The sequence below is a fragment of the Liolophura sinensis genome, chromosome 2, assembly GCF_032854445.1.
Source record: "Liolophura sinensis isolate JHLJ2023 chromosome 2, CUHK_Ljap_v2, whole genome shotgun sequence".
Classification (NCBI taxonomy): domain Eukaryota; kingdom Metazoa; phylum Mollusca; class Polyplacophora; order Chitonida; family Chitonidae; genus Liolophura; species Liolophura sinensis.
The window spans coordinates 23,240,840-23,267,742 of NC_088296.1; the positions used below are offsets into that span (position 1 = coordinate 23,240,840).

The 26,903-nt window shown below is 39.8% G+C and overlaps 2 protein-coding genes across 4 annotated transcripts in view; both read left to right on the forward strand.

Moving 5' to 3' along the window:
- Positions 1-25,055, forward strand: part of LOC135462587 (alpha-mannosidase 2-like) — a 60,051-nt gene extending 34,996 nt beyond the window's left edge. Inside the window, exons 3-5 of the mRNA XM_064739811.1 lie at positions 22,922-23,033; positions 24,382-24,518; positions 24,975-25,055. Coding sequence (XP_064595881.1) covers positions 22,922-23,033; positions 24,382-24,518; positions 24,975-25,055 — 330 coding nt within the window. The remainder of the gene's footprint in view (positions 1-22,921; positions 23,034-24,381; positions 24,519-24,974) is intronic.
- On the forward strand, positions 8,146-22,383 carry LOC135462673 (alpha-mannosidase 2x-like). 3 transcript variants are annotated; one of them, XM_064739899.1, is made up of 8 exons: positions 8,146-8,240; positions 8,510-8,656; positions 9,155-9,332; positions 10,332-10,540; positions 12,508-12,686; positions 16,474-16,542; positions 17,536-17,705; positions 21,677-22,383. In XM_064739899.1, exons 3-5 carry the CDS (start codon positions 9,162-9,164, stop codon positions 12,560-12,562), a joined length of 435 nt encoding a protein of 144 aa, XP_064595969.1. In that variant the 5' UTR covers positions 8,146-8,240; positions 8,510-8,656; positions 9,155-9,161; the 3' UTR covers positions 12,563-12,686; positions 16,474-16,542; positions 17,536-17,705; positions 21,677-22,383. The 3 variants fall into 3 exon arrangements, with proteins under 3 accessions (XP_064595969.1, XP_064595971.1, XP_064595970.1); XM_064739901.1 differs by having other exon boundaries at positions 8,146-8,216; XM_064739900.1 differs by lacking the exon at positions 12,508-12,686.
- Positions 25,056-26,903: the final 1,848 nt, after the last annotated feature.

Genomic DNA, 26,903 nt, shown 5'->3' on the forward strand with positions numbered 1-26,903 from the left:
TGGAGGAGAAATGTCTGATACCACGGATATTAAGACCAGAGTCATGCAAGGCTCCATGTTGGGAACTTTTGATTTGTTATATAAATGATCTACCATTATTTATAAAAGACAATGACAACTCTATTGACAACTTTGCTGATGACACAACTATATACTACTACCCAGACAATATGTCTGACGTTGAGCGTAATCTTAACGGCGGTATGGATTCCATTAAAGACTGTTACGACAAAAAACTCATGTTCATTTACCCCCAAAAATCTAAATACATGATACTGGGCTCCAGGTAAAGGCTGCAGTTAATTAAACATGCTCTTTTCTCTGTTATGCTTGATGGAAATAAACTCGAACGAGTCAGTAATGCTAATCTGCTAGGGAATAAATTTTGATGAACATCTTTCTGGGAACACACAAATCAAAAATGTGTGTAAAAGGTTTCTCAGTAGTTGGGGATCGTATAAAGGAAGAGAGCTCTTGTAACACGTCATTGTAGTGATATTTTAAGTCTTATGTTCTTCATCACTTTGATTATTGCTCTTAAGTATGGGGAAACTGTTCCATTAAAAATAGGAAAAGGATGGTCAGGTTACACAAAAGAAATGCTTGTCTAGTTCTACAAGAAGACTTACACACATCTGAAAACACTTTACTTGCAAGACTAAAACTAATACGTTTTAACAAAGGGATAAATTACAAAATTCCTTGCATCCTGTATAAAGCAGTACATAACCTATGTTCAAACTACATTCAACAAGTTTCCCCTTCAAACAAACAGCTGCACAATATTGTTCTTAGATCAACCCAACAGCTATCCACATATAGACATCAAACTATGGAGCTGCCTCCAAATCCACATAAAAGAAGTCACTCCCCTATCAAGCTTTCGATCACGCTACTTAAAATTAGACAACACCTGGAGTTTGAAATTTGAGAGGGAGTAAAAACTGAAAATTAGTGTAAAATACATGTGAATAGGTGATGTGTTAGAATAGAAATAATGACCTGCGGTGTCGTCCAAAAAACAATGGACATTTCCATTCTCACTACATTTATCACATCGTATAGGCAGTAAATGAAACCATTATTTCTTAAATAACCTCATTTGTTCAGCTATAGTGCCGTTCTTTTTGAATGAATATTTCCAATTGGCTGTAATTTTCTTTTTTCCAGAATATTGGAGTTTTGTCGTAACTGTTCACTTTGGAGTGTAATCCTCATAGAACGCCTTTCGATGTGGCAGATTATCTCCGGTGGACACAAATATGACGAACTTGACTGACTAACTTGTCAAACTATTTAGTATATCGCCATACATATGTTACTTTTATTACAGTGCTCCAATATCAGGTAGAAAATTCTTCCGTGAAATTGCATGTCCACCCTTTATTTTCCCTATTTAAGACGAGACAAATATTTAGCCCATGCTAGGTTTCAGAATTTAACCGTTACGATGACAGACAGTTCTGTGGGTGCATCAAGACGGAGTGTCCGGAGTAAACCATCGTGGTTATATTAGGTTACCAGTCAGCTACTCTACCATGTGTGACTTATCTCTTACTGGTGACAGCTAGGATTAAGAGACGTCTCTGGTGAAAAGCAAACGGTGGTCAGCAAGCTTACAGCCAGGCAACACAGGAGAGAGCTGTCGACAGGTTATTGCCATGAATAAAAGCATTGGAAGCTTGATATCTCCTGCGCACGTTGTGTGGCCACTCTGTACATATTCAAGTGAGGCGAAGATTCTAGAGGTGACACCGGGTCAATGTCGCATAGTGATGGTTATGCAGTTTTACATTAGTGTCTCGACGAGAGATGGATTAGACTAGATATACTCCGTTCACGGGATCACGGGATTTACATATAAAAATCAAACAGCCATTATTAATCTGATAAACCACCACTTTAATGTAAAACACAGAAGATCCTTTTATTTAACCACACAACTGTGTTGATGTTTGCACATATTATACATAAAAAATATTAATCTCATAAACCACCACTTTAGACATAAACCAACAAGATATGGAAAAGCTACCACTTTTAAACTTTTTAAAATTTAATATGACTCATGGTGCTAGCGCGGATTCCCCGAAAGCTAATAACGTTACCTGATGGCCAGCCCAGCTTCCGTCTGCCTTGATCTACTGGAACCCGAAATCGTATGGGTGGTGGATAGAGTGGGTTATATGTTGGGACATTACTAGGTGTCAACCACCAGGAGTGGATCCTATAGTCCACTTCCTGCTGCCGTCCTGCTGGAAGATGGCAGTAGTGAATGCAAACAAACAAAGGTGACCACCTTTGAGTCAACGAACCGAACCCACATGTATGCCGCCCCAGGGGACAGTCAACATGCTGCTAGTTTAGAAGACGGGTAAGTTCCACTATATCTGAGCCTTCTGCTGGAGAGGTAATTTCACCCAGGTGTAAGGTAATCAGAGTAAGCATCATGAGCGTAAGAACTCGGGCAAGCGCTGTCTTCATGCCTACAGCAGAGAAGTCCGTCTAGAGGATCACAAGCCAGATCGCCGTGGGATAAGGCAGACGAAACTTTGAAGCATGGTTAACTTCAGAACCCTGGTAAGGGCCTCAGAGTCAGCATTTTATCTGGAAGGTCAGTTTGTTCTTACCCTCCTATGGCATCTCCACTCTCAACAGTCAGAAAACACAGCACCATGAGGTCTGTAGCCTTTGAGACGTCGTACTGCGATGTGAGTGGCAGACAGAGCCAAGAAAAGTGAATGTAAATGTGTTTGGTTCCACTGGAGCGTAGGCAGAGGTAAAAACTATATATGGCTAACTTATCACAAAGATAATTCCCAACCAGACAGTTGGTGCAAGTGAAATATCGATGCCATGTCTCTAACCGGTAACGTCCAGTTGAGATGCAAGTGAGTGAGTGCTCGGGGGTTTAACGTCGTACTTAACAATTTTTCAGGCATGTGACGACAAAGGAGTCCTTAGGCTGCATGCAATGTGGTGCAGGAAGGACTTTCAACGATCTTTTATCTAGTGCTGCTGCATTGAGACAACTCGACGAAGGCAAGATAGCTGTCCCGCCCGAGCCACAATACTGACACAGGTCAACCCGTTCATGTACGACTTCAGTTATTAGTGTTGGGGGGAGATTGGCCATTGTTCAGACTTGTCACCAGGCACACATAAAGTTGTCACCATGCACACCTACAGTTGTCACCATGCAGACATACAGTTGTCACATGCAGACATACAGTTGTCACAACGCAGCCATACAGTTGTCACATGCAGACATACAGTTGTCACATGCAGACATACAGTTGTCACCATGCAGACAAACAGTTGTCACCATGCAGACATACAGTTATCACCACGCGGACATACAGTTGTCACCACGCAGACATACAGTTGTCACCAAGCAGACATACAGTTGTCACCATGCAGACATACAGTTGTCACCATGCAGACATACAGTTGTCACCATGCAGACATACAATTATCACCATGCAGACATACAGTTGTCACATGCAGACAAACAGTTGTCACCACGCAGACATACAGTTGTCACATGGAGACATACAGTTGTCACCACGCAGACATACGGTTGTCACCATGCAGACATACAGTTGTCACCATGCAGACATACAGTTGTCACCATGCAGACATACAGTTGTCACCATGCAGACAAACAGTTGTCACCATGCAGACATACAGTTATCACCACGCGGACATACAGTTGTCACCACCCAGACATACAGTTGTCACCAAGCAGACATACAGTTGCCACCATGCAGACATACAGTTGTCACCATGCAGACATACAGTTGTCACCATTGCAGACATACAATTATCACCATGCAGACATACAATTATCACCATGCAGACATACAGTTGTCACATGCAGACAAACAGTTGTCACCACGCAGACATACAGTTGTCACATGGAGACATACAGTTGTCACCACGCAGACATACGGTTGTCACCATGCAGACATACAGTTGTCACCATGCAGACATACAGTTGTCACCATGCAGACATACAGTTGTCACCATGCAGACATACAATTGTCACATGCAGACATACAGTTGTCACCACGCAAACATACAGTTGTCACATGCAGACATACAGTTGTCACATGCAGACATACAGTTGTCACATGCAGACATACAGTTGTCACCACGCAGACATACAGTTGTCACCACGCAGACATACAGTTGTCACCACGCAGACATACGGTTGTCACCATGCACACATAAAGTTGTCACCATGCACACATACAGTTGTCACCACGCAGACATACAGTTGTCACCACGCAGACATACAGTTGTCACATGCAGACATGTAGTACAGTCACAGGACCTCATTATTGTATCTTACCAAATGGAAGTCTATATGAAGATATGCATCAAAAGACATCACGTCCTTTTATACATTTAGCAAATAAAACCTAAAAAAGCTAAAAATACAAAAAATAATACTGAAGAGCGGTCGCTTGAGAGGTTCTTTCACATCCACAAACACCAGAACAAGCACTTTCATATATAAGTGGTACATACATAAGAGGAAACCTGCTACCTTTTACACTGCATGAACATTAGCGCTATTCTCCGTTAACAGGCGAGCAAGACCCACGCTGCCTTCCTGAGCTGCCAGGTGCAGAGGCGTCCATCCGTCCTGTGGATCATAATACTAATATATCACATATATACCACTTGTGTCTCAATCAGGATCTTACCAATTTAACATAAAAAGTAAACTGTCACATAATTACAATATCCATGTTCGAGAAACGTCATTACAGTGAGTGAGTGCTTGGGGTTTAACGTCGTATTTAAAAGTTTTCAGTCATATGACGACGAACGTCATAAAAGAAACGGATTGACGTTCCCGTGAAGGGCTAGGTATTCTTGTCTGTCGTTTAACTGAACGGAACTACTTAAAGAACATCGTTGTTTATGAAATATTGTATACCCAAACCCAATCAAGAAGGTATATCAGAAGATCGATCTAATGCTTTTTAAATCGCTTTACATGTTCCACGTATCATCCACTGTTAAAGTTGGCATATTCGTCCTACAGTGCAGCAAAACAACGGCGCCTAATGGACGTCGTTCTGTTGTCGTAGTATTGTATCTCGATTTCTCAAATGGGTCGGAACGCTACACCGGCTTAATGACGGCATAATAACATCATTCGCCGCCTTCGTGTTTAAAACAGCCTCCCTGCGCATTATATACATGGTTGTACAGTGTGCACGGTACAGGGTTGTACAGTCTGTCCAGTACAGGGTTGTACATTGTGTACAGTACAGGGCTGCACAGTTTGCACAGTGCAAAGTTGATTTACATTTATATCATTTGATTTACATTTATATCATTTGATTTACATTTATATCATTTGATTTAAAAGGTTTTGTGTATGTTGTAAATTTAACACAATAGGAATGCTGACGACGTGGTTACATTTCTGTCCCCTAACATCAGGGTGCCATATACGGCCATGGGTCTTTAACAGTAAAATGAAGATGAAAAAGTTGTTCCATACATGGTTGTTTGATGATTTAGTTCGGATTGACGCATTGATGTAAACGCCGTTTTCTCCAGAGTGGATGTCTGTCTTGATTTTGCCACTTTACTGTACAACACTCTGTAAGAAGTGTTCTGTCTATAAATCTCTTCCTGGAAACAGACATTCGTATACCAGCCATCAACCAAGGACGTTTCAGGTCAATAATCAAAAGGCCAATATCCAAAACGACATATGACACAAGCCACCAAAGATCTAAGAAAGTATATAAAATACAAGAGTAGGGCGGAGTCATGTAAAGAGAACCAGTCAACAGTTTTTAATGCGGATGGAAAGTCGCAAGGTATGTTCTAAGCGACTGGGCGAAATCAGTATTCAAATCGAGTATCATGCTAGAATATCGGTTGACGATAACAAAATACGTATCTCAGTTGGGCTTCATATATCCAGCGTGGCGATCAAATTCAAAACGGTCAGGATGCGCCCCTGGCCCGGGTTAAGCAGAATTAAACACAATCATGAAGCAGAGCGCCAGAGATTCTGGACACTCTGTCCATATTTACTTACAACAGAATTATACTCATTGTAAAACTAAAAAAAATTGGAATGAAGGTGTTTTATGGAATAACCTTGACACACTAGCTTTTGCAGTATCACAAAATGTGTCCCATGATGCCTAACAGGGGCTGTTGTTGTAAGTTGTTCACTCTTTGTGAGAGTAAAGGATTACCGGTAGTCGATCAGTGACAGTAGTTCACATCTCCGTCACACCTCTGTGAGCCTCACCAGCATGACAAGACGGGGACAAACATTTTGCCGGGTTTTGGAATGGTTTAACTTTGTGCGCCATTGGACGGCTGTTTTCCAATCAAGCCAACGCCGTTTAAGACAGCACACATTGGTAGACTTATATAAACTGCAAAATTGCAGAAAAACAGACGTTAGTGAAATTTTTCGTATTTAACACGTGGGTATATCACGTTTGTGACATGTGCATTGATTAACTTCTTCAACTGAAAGTGGGCCAATAAAATCTCTCGTTGGATATACATGATATGTTGTCAAAACATGTAGTTCTTGAAATCTGAAAGCTAGTTATTAGTGACCCATACCAACTAGTGGCATTTACAACTTACACGAAGACAATTGAAAAAAAAAGTTTATTTTAAACATTGTTGTGTAAACCAGCGGGCAGTAAAAGACTATACGAGTGCACACTAGAAATAATTCTGGAGAGACAACGACAACAGCGACACGACTTCATACAAACCATTCTCAAAGGAAATTAAAGGAAATTATCGGTCTTGATACGTGATGCGACTTACTTTATGTATGTAGGCCTATGTCAGAAATGGACACACGTGTTTCCAGGCATAACAGGCTTGGACAGTTGTGGAGGTTTTATACCGCCGTGTCGAAGTTCACTCGGTGTTGAATACTGTAATGTATAATGCATACATGTTTGTCCAAATGCGAGGGAATCTTGGCATGGAATCTAATTAAGAATACCAATGTTAATTGTTCATGTCAATTCTTGAGACTCTTGGTGTGGCCAGAGGCGTCTAGTGTAGGCTCCTACTGATCAAACCCTGCTTTAAAGCTGTCACTGCCACATTAAAAATGAAACCCGGTTCAAAAGTTTTTACACAGTGTGTAATCGCTCTGTAAGCCAAATGATGATTTGGGAAAGCTCCTTTAAAATATTATTATCAGCGGGATGCATGCAAGCTGTAAATTTCTGTAATATTTTGATCATGACTTTTTGTAGGTTTCTTACGTGGTAGTAATCTCTAAAACCAGTATCATACAGGTATTTTGCATGAGGTCTTGATTTTTGTAACCCATACACACATTGCATATTTTTTCTAACTAGCGTTCAGTTGAGGAGTTCGTCAAGGTATTTCAGTTTAATTATGTCCCAGTGAACTGAGTGAGGTTTCCGAGGAATAGGTGTTGAGGCACCTGATGATATATTGACTGAGGCTAGGTCATACTGCTCATCACTCGTAACTTTTGATCATACTTATAGATTGATTAGTAGATAAATACACATGGGAATTTGACAATTCTTCTATTTACTTTAGACATTTATTAGGAACAAATACTATGTGTCGATCTGCATCTGCAAATGACCTTCCAGAGCCTCCCATGTCCCAGACCTGCAGGTGCAAGATGAAATCTACATGGTTTGTATTTTTGCCCGGGAACTGGAAAGTCAGGCCTGTCATCTTTTCAGTTGGATCTAACCACTTGAACTTTGTTTTCTGAGCGAACATTGTTTACATATTTTCTGTGAAATTACCGATGCCATTCACAGCAAAACCCACTTCTAAGAGCTCGATATTTTCCAATGTGGCCTGGTACGTATATCAGTGGGCTTTGGAGGCATTTGTGTGATAAAATATAAAGCCCGGTTTAGCTAATTTAATGTCATATATACATGAATGTACATGTGTACTATTTTTTTCTTGAAATGCTCGTGATGTTAAGCTACAATCAATTTAAAAAGAGTGTAGCAAAGAACATTTGTTGGCTCTGAATTATATGTTAATGTGTTCGTGTATTATAGCGTGTATTGAAAGTCCGTTGTTTCGCTTTTATTGTTTTACATCACCCAGGGATGTGTTGTGGCGCGATGTGAACTTTGACACTGACAGACAACATGTTTTCGACTTGTTGACATTGTGAAAGAGGTGTAATGGTCTACAAAACGGTATTTCAAATGCACTGACATTCTGTACGTTCCGTAAAGATATGTTCTCTCCTCGCATGTGATGTTTGCACGTGAGAGACTACTATGTTCATTGAAAATGATTGTTTGATTAACTCTGTTCTTTCCCTCCAAAGATCGCACTACAACCACAACAAATGGTAAATGTAATCAGTGTTATACAGTAAGTACAGTTAACAGTAACGGCGGCCTGGCGCCTACATTCTATGGCATATATAAAAAGCGCGTACTGAGTGAAGGCCTCTTATGCAGATTTATGTTTGTTTTCTTTGCAGTCAATCGCATATTTCCGAGCTATATGTGATCACAACTATATGCGGGTTCAAGTCTTGTTCAACTGCTATACCACGGTTCAAGCTTGTTCATTACAATCGGTGATATTCTTGGAACAACGAATTGGCGTTAAGCTGTCACCTACACAGGTTCATGTTTCAATATGTATTTTTTTCTTCTTTATACAAGCACGTACAATGAAGAATGACGCCATGAGTTGCCATGTAAAAGTTGCCAGGAAAGGCTGGCTTATAGGCTTTTATTCCAGCTGAGTTAGCTGACACCCCGATGTCACCTTCTGCGATGAGCACTTCGAGGGAGACTTGTCTGGTCTAAACACTTACTTTCAATGTGTCTCAATTACCGATTGTCTGTGATTATTGAGAAGGTATGGTACATGTAACTGGCACCCTGCCCATTCAGTCCCACATGTGTTTTATGTATTTATTTGATTGATTAGTGTTTTACATCATACTCAAGAATATTTCATTTGTAAGGTGGCAGCCAGCATTATGATGGAAGGGAACCAGACACCCACAGACATAATTTGCATTGGTATTAAATAATACCTGTAAAATGAACATATTTTGTTCAACATTTAAAGTCCATTGAGTATATAAATAAATCTTAAATCTGTGTTTTCACAGGGCTGAAATGATCTTGGACCAGTACAGACAGAAAGCCCAGCTGTATAAGAATGATATGTTACTGGTGCCTTTGGAAGACGACTTTAGATATGACAAACCTGATGAATGGGACAACCAGTTTAACAACTACCAGAGGCTGTTTGATCATATAAATGGTAGACCAGAGTTAAATGCTAAGGTAAGTCCTATATTGTATAGTGGACCTCAGATATAACAAACCTGATGAATGGGACAACCAGTTCAACAACTACCAGAGGCTGTTTGATCATATCAATGGTAGACCAGAGTTAAATGCTGAGGTAAGTCCTATATTGTATAGTGGACCTTAGATATAACAAACCTGGTGAATGGGACAACCAGTTCAACAACTACCAGAGGCTGTTTGATCATATCAATGGTAGACCAGAGCTAAATGCTGAGGTAAGTCACATGTTGTATAGTGGACCTCTGGTAAGTTATATGTTGTATAGTGGAACTCAGATATAACAAACCTGATGAATGGGACAACCAGTTCAACAACTCCCAGAGGCTGTTTGATCATATCAATGGTAGACCAGAGTTAAATGCTAAGGTAAGTCCTATATTGTATAGTGGACCTCAGATATAACAAACCTGATGAATGGGACAACCAGTTCAACAACTACCAGAGGCTGTTTGATCATATCAATGGTAGACCAGAGTTAAATGCTGAGGTAAGTCACATGTTGTACAGTGGACCTCAGATGTGACAAACCTGATGAATGGGACAACCAGTTCAACAACTACCAGAGGCTGTTTGATCATATCAATGGTAGACCAGAGTTAAATGCTGAGGTAAGTCATATGTTGTATAGTGGACCTCAGATATAACAAACCTGATGAATGGGACAACCAGTTCAACAACTACCAGAGGCTGTTTGATCATATCAATGGTAGACCAGAGTTAAATGCTGAGGTAAGTCATGTGTTGTATAGTGGACCTCAGATATAACAAACCTGATGAATGGGACAACCAGTTCAACAACTACCAGAGGCTGTTTGATCATATCAATGGTAGAGCAGGGTTAAATGCTGAGGTAAGTCCTATATTGTATAGTGGACCTGAGATGTGACAAGCCCCATTAATGGAACATCCACTCCTCCTAGAAACCCAATCAGTATTTCAGTTTGACACAGGTAATTTCTTTTCTACCTTCAGCTGCAATTTGTTACCCTGAAGGACTTTTTCAATGCTGTGGCACAGAGATCTCAGCTCGAACCTGAAGACGATTTTTTGCCCAAGGACTACCCTGTGCTGAGAGGGGATTTCTTCACATATTCTGATCGTGATGACCACTACTGGAGCGGCTATTTCTCCTCACGCCCCTTCCACAAAAGTCTAGACAGGATCACGGAGTACCATTTGAGGTGAAGTGTCTCTGTTGTCTGTATACAAATGGTTTAAATGATGTGTATAATGCATGCTCTCTTCAGAAGACAGGTACAGCTTGGTGTGATGGTTTCCTCTCGGGTTCCTGCATGTATGAACATTGTGGCTGATATAGTGTTGAAGTATTCTGGATTTGTGTGGCATGAGATAACAGTTGTACTGTAGGCCTGGAAATGATTTTTAAGCTGGTACATGATATACTGGCAAATCTTCCAGCTTTTTACATTCTGAAAAAAGTTAGTGTTATTTGCATGGGGGTTTTGTCCTGTGACAAACAGTCAGTCCCTGTCAAAATAATACTTGTTGCAGGATATTTCCGGCTGCTTGTTGAATGAATGAATGAATGAATGAATGAGTGAAGGCATGAAACCTGACTGCATTTATTGAAGAAATAAAGAATGAAGTAAACAGTTCTGGGTAGGGGAGACGGGTAGTGTCTGGTCTACACATTCTTCAGATGAAGCAGTGTTTCTACAACTTGTTTGCTTGAGTAGATAAAGAGATAGATATTACAGTTGGATACGTTGGATGTATATATACACCTGTGTGTTGAAGTGCAACATAGTTTGTCATAACATACATGATCTAGGAGTTATCTCCCCTTTGCTTGCAATATCAAAGAAAATAAAGATACAGCTACATGTATATCGGGACAGAATCTGCTTAGCACCCATGTATATCAGGGCAGGAACTGCTTAGCACCCATGTATATCAGGGCAGGAACTGCTTAGCACCCATGTATATCGGGACAGGAACTGCTTAGCACCCATGTACATCAGGACAGGATTTGCTTAGCACCCATGTATATCGGGACAGGATCTGCTTAACACCCATGTATATCGGGACAGGATCTGCTTAGCACCCATGTACATCGGGACAGGATCTGCTTAGCACCCATGTACATCAGGACAGGATCTACTTAGTGCACATGTTTATCAGGACAGGATCTGCTTAGCACCCATGTATATCAGGGCAGGAACTGCTTAGCACCCATGTATATCGGGACAGGAACTGCTTAGCACCCATGTACATCAGGACAGGATTTGCTTAGCACCCATGTATATCGGGACAGGATCTGCTTAACACCCATGTATATCGGGACAGGATCTGCTTAGCACCCATGTACATCGGGACAGGATCTGCTTAGCACCCATGTACATCAGGACAGGATCTACTTAGTGCACATGTTTATCAGGACAGGATCTTCTTAGTGCGCATGTATATCAGGACAGGATCTGCTTAGCACCCATGTATATCAGGACAGGATCTGCTTAGTGCACATGTATATCAGGACAGGATCTGCATAGTGCACATGTACATCAGGACAGGATCTACTTAGCACCCATGTATATCGGGATAGGATCTGCTTAACACCCATGTATATCGGGACAGGATCTGCTTAGCACCTATGTATATCAGGATAGGATCTGCTTAACACCCATGTACATCAGGACAGGATCTGCTTAACACCCATGTACATCAGGGCAGGATCTGCTTAGCACCCATGTATATCGGGATAGGATCTGCTTAGCACCCATGTGTATTTGTGTGGATGCAGTCTTGGCCTTTGAGAGGAATGTTTACAGTTCTCTGCCAACACAGTTCTTGGGGCTTGATGAAGATAAGCTTGTTATGCCACCCGTGTGGCAGTTTGTGCAGTTCAATCTTTGTTAATGAGCACTTTTCAGCGACCAATATGTTGTGTGTCTGTACATCACACGTGAAAAAGTTCATCTTTACATGTGACATCTTGTAGCTGGTTTGCTCCATCCGTTAAACTGACTGCCATCTTATAAATGGAAACATCATAGAATGCCTTGTGCTAGCAAGCAGCCTTATTATGAGCAGTTGTGACTCATAAAAACTTCTTATAATAACTTCTCCTAAAAAAATTTCATAAAAACAAATGAGTCAGTGAAAAGGAAATAAACTCTCATTTTTTCAGAGCTGGAGAAATTGTCGTCTCCTTAGCCATGGCGTATGTTCGTAAATTGGTGTGAACAGTTTCCCGTCAGAACCTGTGGTGAAGAAGGTGTCTGCTTGCAGTAGTTTGGGGCTGTGCCAACATCATGACGGAATTACTGGCACTGCCAAGGACTTTGTGGTGGTGGACTATGTGAAAAAGTGAGTGTAACGTGTACATGTAGTATGACCTTTCTGGCGGAAGCAGTTGGGGAGCTTTACTTTTGCCTCTGCAGAGCAGTGTGATTATCTGCTTAGTTTTTGTTTATAGTGTATAATCTTGTAACAAGAATTTTCCAAATGTGACTACAGAGTTAATGAAGCACATTTTTATCAGTATAGCCATTAGCTGATTAGCTTGAGAACTACTGTGAAGTACTTTCTTTTTTTGTGTGGAACTAAACTTCGTGGATTTCGCGGTGACCAGTTTACTAGTTTACCAGGAAAATTAATCCCAGCGAAAAAATGTCCCAATATTGAAGCATATACTACTGGTAGTAGTAATAAGGAAGTGAAGTCTTTGCCAGGGTGACGGAAGTTGTGCTGAGAAAGGCCGATGGGACGACTAAATTTTTTGAGAGCAGGGAAGGGAAATTATGATCACGAAGTTTAAATATATACAAACTCTGGTGCTAAGGCGTGGTGGTTATAAAACAAAGTGGGAGTTTATTCGTCTTTAGTTTGATCAATCGTCGCTATGCCCGCAAAGTGAAAGAAAAGTAGATACCAGCACGTGCTGGCTTCTGATGAACGTCACTCTGATACACGCTATCCCATTGGCTGTGTCTCTCCTGTGGTCCAATGAGTGAGCTTCTGACAAACTGTGAAGTGTGTACAATAACATAATGGCTGTTTGACATCCACAGCAATGTTTGCGCTTTCTGACCTGCTACAGAGGACGATTAAAACTGAAAACAATGCAAAACTTCCCATGTTGCTTGATAAAGAATGAGTGACCGGTGCCGATAATGGGGTGAATTTATATGTTTTTGCATTGAACTGTTCAAAAAGGTGAGAGGGGACTTTGCCAGGTGTTTAAAAGTACTCCTCAATGATTTGAAAAGAAGTGACACCTATTTGAGTACTGCTTACGGTAGGTGCGAAAGTAATCTTTTTATATAGTGATAATCTATCCCCTGTTGTTTTAATCTCTGATCCAGATCACGAGGATTAGTGACACTGCAGGAAACAAAAGAGGATTAAAACTACCCATGATGATACTTGTTTCACGGGCTTGAATAATTTCAGCCATATTATATCTCAGAAAATTTTAAGATTTGTTTTTCAGTATTCTCTTAAATATGCGAAAATTAATTCCCGCAAACATATTTTTGAACAAATTCCAGAAAAATAAATTCCAGCGAATAATAAGTACTTTACAGTATTCTCTTTACCAGTGAGGTTGATGGTTCAAATCTAGCTAGCTTCTTTTGTTTCAGCTACAGCTTGTTACCTGTTTATAGTGAGGTTTTTGTCACCTGTAAAGCTGATCACTATCTTACAAATGAAATATTCTGAAGTTCAGTGTGAAACACCAACAAATAAATCAGTTATATACAAGTATCTTTACATAATTCTGGGGGCTCCAACCCTGACTGCAGATATTTAAATTTTAATATTTGTTTGTCTTAAAGTCTCCGTATGAATATTATGAGAGATGGACAGAGAGGTAAAGTCATCATCACATGAGGTGTCAGACTCAAACCCAAGTATGTTTGGCTCAGATGAGGTCTCTTGCCCACACGTACCAGACTGACCAGTTAATGCCTGACTGATGATTGGTACACAGATATGAGATAATATTGCCACATTTTGATTGACTTTATTATATTCCCCCTCCTAATTAGGGAGGACATTTTACGATTGCCTTTTCCGTCCATCTGTGTGTTCGTGCATGCTTTCTTCTTCTCTTTGTGTATGGTTGCTCCACATGAGTACCTCATTCATTTTGTTGATGATGACTTATTGCTCGTTTGTTTTCTGTCTTTTGTCTTCAGGTTGCTGAAAGTCAGGATGATTGTGGAATATGCCTATTTGCTCATGGTGGCCGACAGGAAAAGCTACTCCTATCAGGAATTAAGGTCTGTATTTAATGTTGTAAGTTTCAGGAGTGAAAACAGGTGGGATAAATGGTTGATCTCTCAGTCTAAATGTTTAATTATTCAAGCACAAAGATCTAGGCGTGATAAGTCAGATGCAACTGACCAATTGAAAGACACCTCAAAATAATCTTTGACATATCATGAATTGTGAGGGAAAACAGCTCACAAGTCAAATCCAACTTTTTGTCCGTCCAACATATATCAAAACACAGCTATTGCAAGTAGAACATTAATAAATGATTGATTTATTTATTTGATGTGAGTTTTATGCCCGTCTCCAGAATATTTTACTTGTACGACTTCAGCCAGCATTACGGTGAGAGGAAACCAGGCAGAGCTCAGGGGAAAAGCAACGACCATCCGCAGGGTGCTGGAAGACCTTCCCATGTACGGCCATTAATAAATGAAGGTGAATAGAATGGGTGCTGCTATGGAACCTGTAGCACCAGTACTGCTGACTTGGTGGATTTATCAGTTTCCTGGATGTTCAGCTGGTGGGATATCATTTGTTCTGTTCCCAAACCCTGGTCGAAATGTAGATTTATGCATGAAGTAAATATGATTGGGCTGGTGTTGTGATACCCGACTTGAAATCAACTAAAAATGTTTTGGCCACATCCACTAAACCTTTCCTCAGTCTAACCCTGCTGAGCCTTCTACTGTGTATATCTCCCAGCTACTTGTGTGACTTTACCTGTCCTGAAGATGACCTATTCAATTTTGTTGAAATATTGAAATGCCAAATGTGCGACTTATCAGTTTTTTATCAGAGTATTTATGCTTTTTGCATTATGCAAATAGGAGCTAAATACCACCGTTTGTTTGTACCAAAGTATGCATGGAATGTTATTGTAGATTCCAAGTCAAAATACGAACTGAAAACTAAACTGCCATGAATTTGTTATGCCAGTGTATGGATTGTTGTGTAGGAGAGAATGATAGGCCTGTTTGTGGTCATTACACTGTAAATAGTGCGCTGTCAGTCGGTCAGTCTGTGATGTGTGTTAAACGTTAAACACCAGGTGTTTTTCTGATTGGCTGATCCTTTGTTAATTGTAAAGTCTTGAACAATTTTCATTGAAATACATACATGCAGCTAAGCAGGACATAGACCAACGTTGAACTAATACATAGCCAAGCAGGATATAATCCAGCATAAAACTAATACATAGCCAAGCACGACATAGTCCGGCGTAAAACTAATACATAGCTAAGCACGACATATTCCAACATAAAGCTATACATAGCTAAGCAGCACATAGTCCAACGTAAAACTAATAAATAGCTAAGCAGGACATAGTCCAAAGTAAAGCTAATACATAGCTAAGCAGGACATAGTCCAGCGTAAAACTAGTACATACCTAAGCATGGCATAGTCTAAAGTAAAGCTAGTACATAGCTAAGCACGACATAGCCCAACGTAAAACTAATACATAGCTGAGCAGGAGATAGCCCAATGTAAAGCTAATGCATAACTAAGCACAACATAGCCCAACGCAAATCTAAGTACATGAGCATATTCAACTCCCAAGAGTCTCTTCCCACCATAATCTGAAATCGCATAAGTGAAATATTCTAGAGAATGGTGTAAAACACCACTCAAATAAATAAACAAATAAACTCTTGAGACACTTAGTCAGCCAGCTACTTGGCCCTGAATATGTGTTGGAGAGCTTGTATATGTACATTTTCGTAGAAAATGTCAGAATGTACAGCGTGCAGAGAAATCAACTCTCCACAAATTTGTTGCAGAAGGATACAGTTTGATGAGATAAAAGAAAATATACAATATACATATCCAGATTGTATTATAGAGTGTAAATTTTTGTTTAATTGTATTGTTTTAGGATGAATACAGAATGTCCCATGATTCAATGCCAGAGAAGACAGTTCTGCGATTGAGTAACCCAGACACAGTAAGTACATGCTACATGCACCTGGTTAGGACAGGCTAGGAGTTATCCTCCCCTGTCTGTGATCTCTGTCTGTTATGCTGGGCTAAACATGGAGTATACCTCACACTCCTCAACTCTGCTGACCAGGGCTAGTTTGAAGTCTGTGCGCAGTGTGTGTTAAACTGCCAAACTTGATAAGATAAGATATTTGTTAAGATACATGTATATCAAGTTTGGCCTGCCACATGCCACGAGTGCTGTCTAAAACCAGAACCTTGTAGAAGACCTTGGCTGTTGCTTGATTGTTTAAGGAGTTATCTCCCATTTGTGTAAGTGTCGGCACAAAACATGAGTAATGCCAAAGGTAACAGTTACGCTCTGGTGTGACTGTTGTAAGGAACATGGCCTTGTATAGGTGATGGTGACAGAGTGTGACATTGCAACCCAATCTCTGATGATGTGACAACCTGAAATGATCAGACATTGTGAATTGTCTTTACTGTAGTAAATAAGGGGCCAGTTTCATGAAGCTTACTTAGTGTTAAGTTGCCCTTATCTCTGCAACATCCGGTACCATGTTACTTATGGGCTTACTTAGCTAAGTGAGCTTTATGAAACCAGCCCCTGGTACCTGATTGTATCATGCTTAGCCAAACATGCTTTTATATTTGCTTTGAAACAAGGAAATCCACACATATAAGGGAAGATCAGTGATAGGCTGAAAATGCCCTGGCGGAAGTACACATGCCAAAATGTTATTGGCTGTGGAAAGATTTGGTTCCTGAAGATTTCTATACATGTATGCACAGCAATGGTGATTGTGAAGCCTATAGGGCAGTATCGATCTTGCTGACAGGAAGATCCCTCTATAAGAACAACTCAACACTGTCAACACTTTATTGATGTATTTCACATGAATGTGTCACATTCCGAGACTTTTCATACTGTCTATTCCGCGTTTTTCACAAAAAATGTTATGTTGCTGTAATTGTAATTTTGTTGCTTATTTCAGAGAGCAGTTTTGTTTTACAATTCCCTGGCACAACAGAGGGAGCAGCCAGTGACATTGTACACCAACTCTCCATATGTGAAGGTGAAAAACCCAGAGGGAACAGTCATTACTTCTCAGGCAGATGCCTTCTGGTGCCCTGACCATGAAATGTCAACAGACAAGTCAAAGATAAGTAAGTAAAACTGGCTGACATCATGTAAGACATCATCTGTAAGATTTCAGATCTACACCTGTACTGTACAAACTGCCAATGATTATAACAAAGGTTTCAGATCTACACCTGTACTGTACAAACTGCCAATGATTATAACAAAGATTTCAGATCTACACCTGTACTGTACAAACTGCCAATGATTATAACAAAGATTTCAGATCTACACCTGTACTGTACAAACTGCCAATGATTATAACAAAGATTTCAGATCTACACCTGTACTGTAAGAGCTGCCAATGATTATAACAAAGATTTCAGATCTACACCTGTACTGTACGAGCTGCGAATCACTATAACAAAGACGTCAGATCTACACCTGTACTGTACAATCTGCCAATGATTATAACAAAGACGTCAGATCTACACCTGTACTGTACGAGCTGCCAATGATTATAACAAAGATTTCAGATCTACACCTGTACTGTACAAGCTGCCAATGATTATAACAAAGACGTCAGATCTACACCTGTACTGTACGAGCTGCCAATGATTATAACAAAGATTTTAGATCTACACCTGTACTGTACAAGCTGCCAATCATTATAACAAAGATTTCAGATCTACACCTGTACTCTACAATCTGCCAATGATTATAACAAAGATTTCAGATCTACACCTGTACTGTACAAGCTGCCAATGATTATAACAAAGATTTCAGATCTACACCTGTACTGTACGAGCTGCCAATCATTATGACAAAGATTTCAGATCTACACCTGTACTGTACAAGCTGCCAATCATTATAACAAAGATTTCAGATCTACACCTGTACTGTACAAGCTGCCAATCATTATAACAAAGATTTCAGATCTACACCTGTACTGTACAAGCTGCCAATCGTTGTATCAAATCCATCAAACTGCATTCTCTGTATTTGTGTTTATTAACAATACTGGAGTTACTTCCCCTGATTACAGGTTACATTTACTCCTGGCTAAGTGTGTCTGTTATCCATAACCATGATCTCTTGCTGTGCATGGAAAGACCCAAGCTCAGTTTGGGTCTGACACCAGGAGATGTTGTGTGTGAATCTTGCCCCTGCTACATGTGTGCATGGCTCAGCTCAGCTTGGGTCTGGCATCAGGAGGTTTGTCAGGTATATTCATTAATACTGTGGTTTTTCACAAAACTTGGATGAGTTGATGAACGCCTAATCCTGGCTGATAACACATGTAGAGCTGAAGTACAGGTATGTGTGGTTGATAACACATGTAGAGATGAAATACAGGTGTGTGTGGCTGATAACACATGTAGAGATGAAGTACAGGTATGTCTGGCTGATAACAAATGTAGAGCTGAAGTACAGGTATGTCAGGCTGATAACTCGTAGAGATTAAGTACAGGTTTGTCTGGCTGATAACACATGTAGAGATGAAGTACAGGTACGTCTGGCTGATAACTCGTAGAGATTAAGTACAGGTTTGTCTGGCTGATAACACGTAGAGCTGAAGTACAGGTATGTCTGGCTGATAACACATGTAGAGATGAAGTACAGGTATGTCTGGCTGATAACTCATAGAGATTAAGTACAGGTTTGTCTGCCTGATAACACATGTAGAGATGAAGTACATGTATGTCTGGCTGATAGCACATGTAGAACTGAAGTACAGGTCTGTGTGGCTGATAACACATGTAGAGATGAAGTACAGGTATGTCTGGCTGATAACACATGTAAAGATGAAGAACAGGTATGTCTGGCTGATAACACATGTAGAGCTGAAGTACAGGTATGTCTGGCTGATAACTCGTAGAGATTAAGTACAGGTTTGTGTGGCTGATAACACATGTAGAGATTAAGTACAGGTTTGTCTGGCTGATAACACATGCAGAGATTAAGTACAGGCACGTCTGGCTGATAAGACATGTAGAGATGAAGTACAGGTATGTCTGGCTGATGAAACATGTAGAGATGGAGTACAGGTATTGTCTGCCTGATAACACATGAAGAGATGAAGTACAGGTTTGTCTGGCTGATAACACATGTAGAGATGAAGTACAGGTATGTCTGGCTGATAACATATGTAGAGATGAAGTACAGGTATGTCTGGCTGATAACAAATGTAGAGCTGAAGTACAGGTATGTCAGGCTGATAACTCGTAGAGATTAAGTACAGGTTTGTCTGGCTGATAACACATGTAGAGATGAAGTACAGGTACGTCTGGCTGATAACTCGTAGAGATTAAGTACAGGTTTGTCTGGCTGATAACACGAGCTGAAGTACAGGTATGTCTGGCTGATAACACATGTAGAGATGAAGTACAGGTATGTCTGGCTGATAACTCATAGAGATTAAGTACAGGTTTGTCTGCCTGATAACACATGTAGAGATGAAGTACATGTATGTCTGGCTGATAGCACATGTAGAACTGAAGTACAGGTCTGTGTGGCTGATAACACATGTAGAGATGAAGTACAGGTATGTCTGGCTGATAACACTTGTAAAGATGAAGAACAGGTATGTCTGGCTGATAACACATGTAGAGCTGAAGTACAGGTATGTCTGGCTGATAACTCGTAGAGATTAAGTACAGGTTTGTGTGGCTGATAACACATGTAGAGATTAAGTACAGGTTTGTCTGGCTGATAACACATGCAGAGATTAAGTACAGGCACGTCTGGCTGATAAGACATGTAGAGATGAAGTACAGGTATGTCTGGCTGATGAAACATGTAGAGATGGAGTACAGGTATTGTCTGCCTGATAACACATGAAGAGATGAAGTACAGGTTTGTCTGGCTGATAACACATGTAGAGATGAAGTACAGGTATGTCTGGCTGATAACATATGTAGAGATGAAGTACAGGTATGTCTGGCTGATAACACATGTAGAGATGAAGTACAGGTATGTCTGGCTGATAACACATGTAGAGATGAAGTACAGGTACGTCTGGCTGATAACACATGTAGGGATGAAGTACAGGTATGTCCGGCTGATAACACATGTAGAGATGAAGTACAGGTATGTCTGGCTGATAACACATGTAGAGATGAAGTACAGGTATGTCTGGCAGATAAGACATGTAGAGATGAAGTACAGGTATGTCTGGCTGATAACACATGTAGAGCTGAAGTACAGGTATGTCTGGCAGATAACACTTGTAGAGATGAAGTACAGGTATGTCTGGCTGATAACACTTGTAGACATGAAGTACAGGTATGTCTGGCTGATAACACTTGTAGACATGAAGTACAGGTATGTCTGGCAGATAAGACATGTAGAAATGAAGTACAGGTATGTCTGGCTGATAACACATGTAGAGCTGAAGTAAGGGTTTGTCTGGCTGATAACACATGTAGAACTGAAGTACAGGTATGTCTGGCTGATAAGACATGTAGAGATGGAGTACAGGTACTGTGTGCCTGATAACACATGAAGAGATGAAGTACAGGTATGTCTGGCTGATAACACTTTCATTGCACAAGACTGATTACAACTGCAAGACTGCCAAAATTATATATTCATATATTTCAGAAGAGAGAAATCAGCATCGTTCAGTGTACATACCCTTAAATTCGGCATTTTGGTGGATTCAGAATTTGTAATCGAATTTGTGATTATTAGGAGATTATTAAGAGCATTAGGTGTGCTGATCTTGCCATCAATTGACAAAGTTCAGGACAAAACAGTGAATATTTTTTTAGTTTGCATTAGTAAGTATGCTGAGGCTTTGAATGGCTTTTTTTGGTCACTTTGTGTGTTAAGTACACTCCTTCACAGCAAAGGTTTAATCTGAAGTTTGTGGGTACTTTCCGAATAATTTTAAAATGAGAATGTGACTGATTGTTCCCCTAATGCTACGGGTTGTTGGCTAACTAGCAGAGCTTCTTTACCAGGTTTACTGAAGACAGTCTGATATCATATGTCATCACCTAGCCAAATGGGACCATTTGGACTAATCCAAAGTTTTGATTCCTTCCCTGAACAGTCTGTGACATCAAAGGAGGACAATGTAAAACGCCAGATTCAGCTGAGTTTCGTCATGTATGGGGTAAAGATGGCAAAGGAAAAAGCGGGGCCTACCTCTTCTTAACAGATGGGGAGGTGCGGGTAAAGTAAAAAAAGCCCTTAACAAATAACTATGGCACTAACCAAATAAAAATGACACTAACCAAGTAACTACATCTCCGATTGAATAACTATAACATAATTACTGCAACCTGCGAATGGCCGTGAGTTACCCCCAGGCTCTGCCCGGACTCATTCCTTCATAACGCTGGCCACCGTCGTATAAATGAAATCCTTCTTCAACATTTTCATCTGCCTCTGTTACCAATATTTTGAAACAATATGGAGGGTACAGAAATAATTTGCACAGTTTTATGAAACTTGCATCTTAAGTGACGCAGACAAGTCATTCATAGCATCATTTTCATAATAATTGTATGCATAAATTCCACTTAAAAAAAAATGGTTGTAAAGGTCGAAGATTTACAGTATTCTTGAGTATGACATAAAGCACCAATCAAGTAAATAGGTAAATAAATGACACACATATTCTAGTGAACTACTGTAATTTGGGGGTTGTTCTCCAGATTTGTGCAGTTCTTGAATTACCTCCCCTGTTCACAACTCCTCTATGTAGAGTCATCCTGAAAACCATGTCTCTGTACTGACACTTCTAAATACACATCAGACACAATCATTCTACCCTTGTGCAGTGCTTTGAGATTGCCTTAACATCTCTGCATCATTTGTCAAGATACAAAGGTGCGTGTATATGTAAAAAAAACACTTCCAGACAAGTGGGGAATACATACCCTAATTCCTCAACCTTCTCTCTAATGAAAGAGAAACTTTCAGAGCAATTTTTGCACGTTTATAATTTTGGAGATTTTATTTTAAAGACAAAACTATATAAGTTGAATTGGCCCTTTTCAGGGCTTCACAAAAAGTATAATTTTATCAGTCTACTCAGAATAATGCCTTCAGAATATGCTTGAATAAACACCTTGCAAACATAGGAAAAGGTGGAAGAGTTACAGTAAGCAAGGGCCCTTTTACTTAAACAGTCTTAAACAAAAATGTGGATAAAAAAATTACAATTTTGACAACAATTGGTGTTACAGTTTTAGGAGTAAGGTACAGTATTCAGCTTCAAAGATTTTATTTTGTACTGAAGATTAAAGCTTTGGACTTCAAATTCAGCATATTTCCTTTTTTTCTTTTTCAGTCTGTTGCAATATTCAAGCCGTTTATCCGTGTTTTAAGAGGCCCATTGATGTCAGAGTTCAAGGTCATGCTGTCTAATGTTGAACATGTGGTCAGGCTACAGAACTCACCAGGTAAAGGGTCTTTCGTAAATATCTGCTGGTTATGGAAATCCACAAAGTATTTGGTTTTGTGTTCTTATTGGCTACTCTTACACCTGAATATTTCCGGGGAAATACTGTTTCACCCAGGGTAGAGCCTATTGTAAGATGTACCAGGGAAGTATAAAAATACAATAATATCTTTATTTATCAAAGGTAGCTCGGTCAATTTACAATGAAACTGTTCTTCCCCAAGGCCTTCTCAGAGAAAACAGTATATAGGAAACATGTACTTCAGAGTCCAAGGGGAAAAATACATGAATTTATATAAAACAAGATAAAGCATTGTGTAGTTTGGAAAGAAAAACTACATACGTTCATACACAGAAAAGCAACGAAGTGATGTTATGGTTGCCCTTCAAATTTAAATTGGCTACAAGAGAGGGATAATAGAAACATTCAATATGAAGTCATATTAACTCTGGACAGTTTCAGGGGCAAATGTCTGGGGGAAAAAAAGATGAAAGTTGTTTCATATTTGTCAAGTTATAGTGTTAAGGTCTTGGATATATTGGGAGTTATTTCTTTCAAACCTGTGCTGCGTTATACCCCTATAGCCAAGCTAACTGTATAAATGTACTGACCCCAGAAATATCTATATCCAGTCCCTGATCAACTGTGTGACTACAGGTTGTAATACAACTTCGTGTATGGATCAATCCTGATATAAATATTTACAATACACCTCCCCCTCATTACCACACACTTCCGCTGTGAGACAGGCTTCATTAGAACACAGTTATAAATTTGTCCCCCAGATAGTCACAAAGCTGTTTCTGTGCTGACATGTATACACTTGCAAAAGTTGCATTGTAGAAAACCTTCAAGTTTTGTATCATTTTAACATTCAGTGGCTTCCAGGGTTTATATATCATTCTGGTGTTCATGTAATTAATCAATGAAAAGCATGATATTAGCCTGATATGGCTTACAGTTAACATCCAGCATCAACCCACATCTGTCACTTATGATGATGGAAGGCAATTCCCCCCCTCCCCCCCCCACCCACCCACACCCCCACCTTCAACCCCAACCCACTGTTCCCGCCATTGTAATGAGGGACCTCATTCTTCTACCTTTTTACAGGTACAAATAGGGCCTATAAACTAAGGCCTATAAGCTCAGGCCTATAAGCTCAGGCCTATAAGCTCAGGCCTATAAACTAAGGCCTATAAGCTCAGGCCTATAAACTAAGGCCTATAAGCTCAGGCCTATAAGCTCAGGCCTATAAGCTCAGGCCTATAAACTAAGGCCTATAAGCTCAGGCCTATAAGCTCAGGCCTACGGTCTAGCTTATTATTCACCTGGCCTCTGTTGACAGGTACAGATGGTTCTAGTGTGGAAATTCACAACATTGTTGACATCAAGTCACAGCAGAACAAAGAGCTGGCCATGAAAGTTGACACAGATGTCTCCAATCAGGATAGAGAATTCTTTACTGATTTGAACGGATTCCAGGTAAGGGACATAACTTTGATCAAGGTAGTCATTAAAGGGCAAAAAAAAACACTAGCAGAAAGCATAGGTCAAATTGAAACGGTTAAACTCTGTCAGGAAAATAATTTGTCAACTGAGTAAGTTACTTTTAAAACTCAAGATTGTACGATGGTCTGTTGTAACCGATTGAGTACCGGTGATGTCACATTAGTAGTTTTGATTGGAATTATTGTAAAAGACCTAAATTCTAAATTTCACATGAAAAAGTGAATAATTTAGAGCCAAGTAAGTGTCCTACCATACTTTTTTTGGTGCAGAAACTTTTTCAACAAGATACCATTGAACCTTCTAGATGAATCTCAAACTCTTTTCGAAGAACAACAGAACTCTCAGAATCATGGAAAAATTAGCAACTTTGTCAAGAATGGAATTTTATTTTAATGCATCCGTAACTGGATAATTTTCTTTTTACTTTAGGTGCACCGGCACTGCACGCTTGACAAGCTGCCTTTACAAGCTAACTACTACCATGCCTACAATGGTATACCTGGAAGATGACGTAAAAAGTGTTACCGTGGTAACAGCACAAGCTTTGGGTGTTGCTAGCTTGAAATAAGGTATAAAATATTCATAGATTCATTTTGCTCTTTTGAAAAAATGTCTAAGCCTTATAACGTGCAATTACTACATATACTGTAAATTACAGATCAGGTTTAGATTTTTTCTTCATTTCTTCTTTAAATTGGTTGGGGGGTGGCGCTGAGGGGAAAATCTTCCACATCCAGTCAGAGATATTATACGTCGTTTTGTTTACGTTGTAATGCTGTTCTGTTTAATTGAATTTTTGACGTGATGAACATTTTGAAATAAAAAATTTAGGTGAAGAACACCAAATACCAGGCATAAAAGATTGCCAGCTGTTCTTCCTTGGTACATGTATGAAGTAACCATTGACAAACATTTAATGCAGCATGGCCTGATGTTTTCCCATGTTTTCCCTACAGAAGCCATGGCACAGTCTGTGTGACCCCTGTATGCTGAATTCATACAGCCGTGATTAACTAAAGCTTCGTCCTCAATTATAGTATCATAGTCAGGGGATCAGTGCATTTGATTCCTGTTATGACAGACACATTTACATTGAGCGTATGAACTCCCTCGTGATAGTTTCCCTGTAAGAAGCTAAATACTGTCATTAGTGTGATAATGATAATCTCCTGGACACGTGGAGATCTGCACGTATACGCTCTTCCATGATAAGATACAGCAGATATTTTGATCACCCTTCAAAACGCTGATCGATAATGGCTTCTGCGAATAAGTACATTTGTTCTCAGCCCCCTCTGAGCATTGTCCTACTGTTTTACGGATGCCCAGATACAAGTAATTTCAAGTATCACCCAATTTCACGAGAATAGATACATTTTTCATGCTTTGTTTCTGAAACAGAAGTTGGTGTGAGTACATCTTCTGATAAATATGACACCAGTCAAGGGAATGTATTTTATTTGTGAGATTTTACAGATTAAATAAAGCGTGAGAGTGAGCTCAACAAGATACAGTTGATAGTGTTGTGACATTTTTCACGGATAATTTCAGTGATGATTCGAACCTGTGTTAGGTAGATGGAATAAATGGTTGTAAGTATGAAGACACATGTAAAAACATTATACTTAAGAATTCCCCATACATGTGCATATGCCCTGTCTACAAAGCACTGTGTATAAAGGCATTGGTTTATTGGCAGTAAGACAGTTAAGCAAGAGTGTATACCATACTGGTGGGGTGGAGTATTGACTTTTGTTACACATGTATGTCCACAAGCATTTGACCTCTAAGGTCAGAGGTTCAAATCCACTACTGGCTAGCTGGGCTGTGTATTTTTATCTGGGGTTTTGTCTGCAGACATCGGTCATTGTATGATTGATTCCGCATAGGTTTTATTTTCCTGACCTCTTGTCATCCAAGCGAAATATTCTTAAGTAAAAGACCATACACCTGGACCAGGTGTAAATTTGTCAGTGACAACATGCAGTGAAACAGTACATCACCTGTAATGTGTAGTAGGTGTATTTATCGTCTTTGACCTTTGCCCCCCAGGTCAGCTTTTCTGTAACATTTGTCACTTTTGACCTTTGTTCCCTCAGGTGTCCTGGCCTGTAATATTTGTCACATTTGGCCTTTTAGTAAACTGTGTCACCTAGGTTTGACTGCTACCTAATAGAACAACTAAAATTCTGTATTTATAGACCCACGAGTATACGATTTCACATAAACTTCCTCATGTCAGTGGAAAACCATGTACACATAAAGTGATCTACTGATAACGACATGATTTGCTATTTGGATAAATAAATATATACTTGTTATAATATAAGGGTCAGACAGAACACATTCTGTTACTAC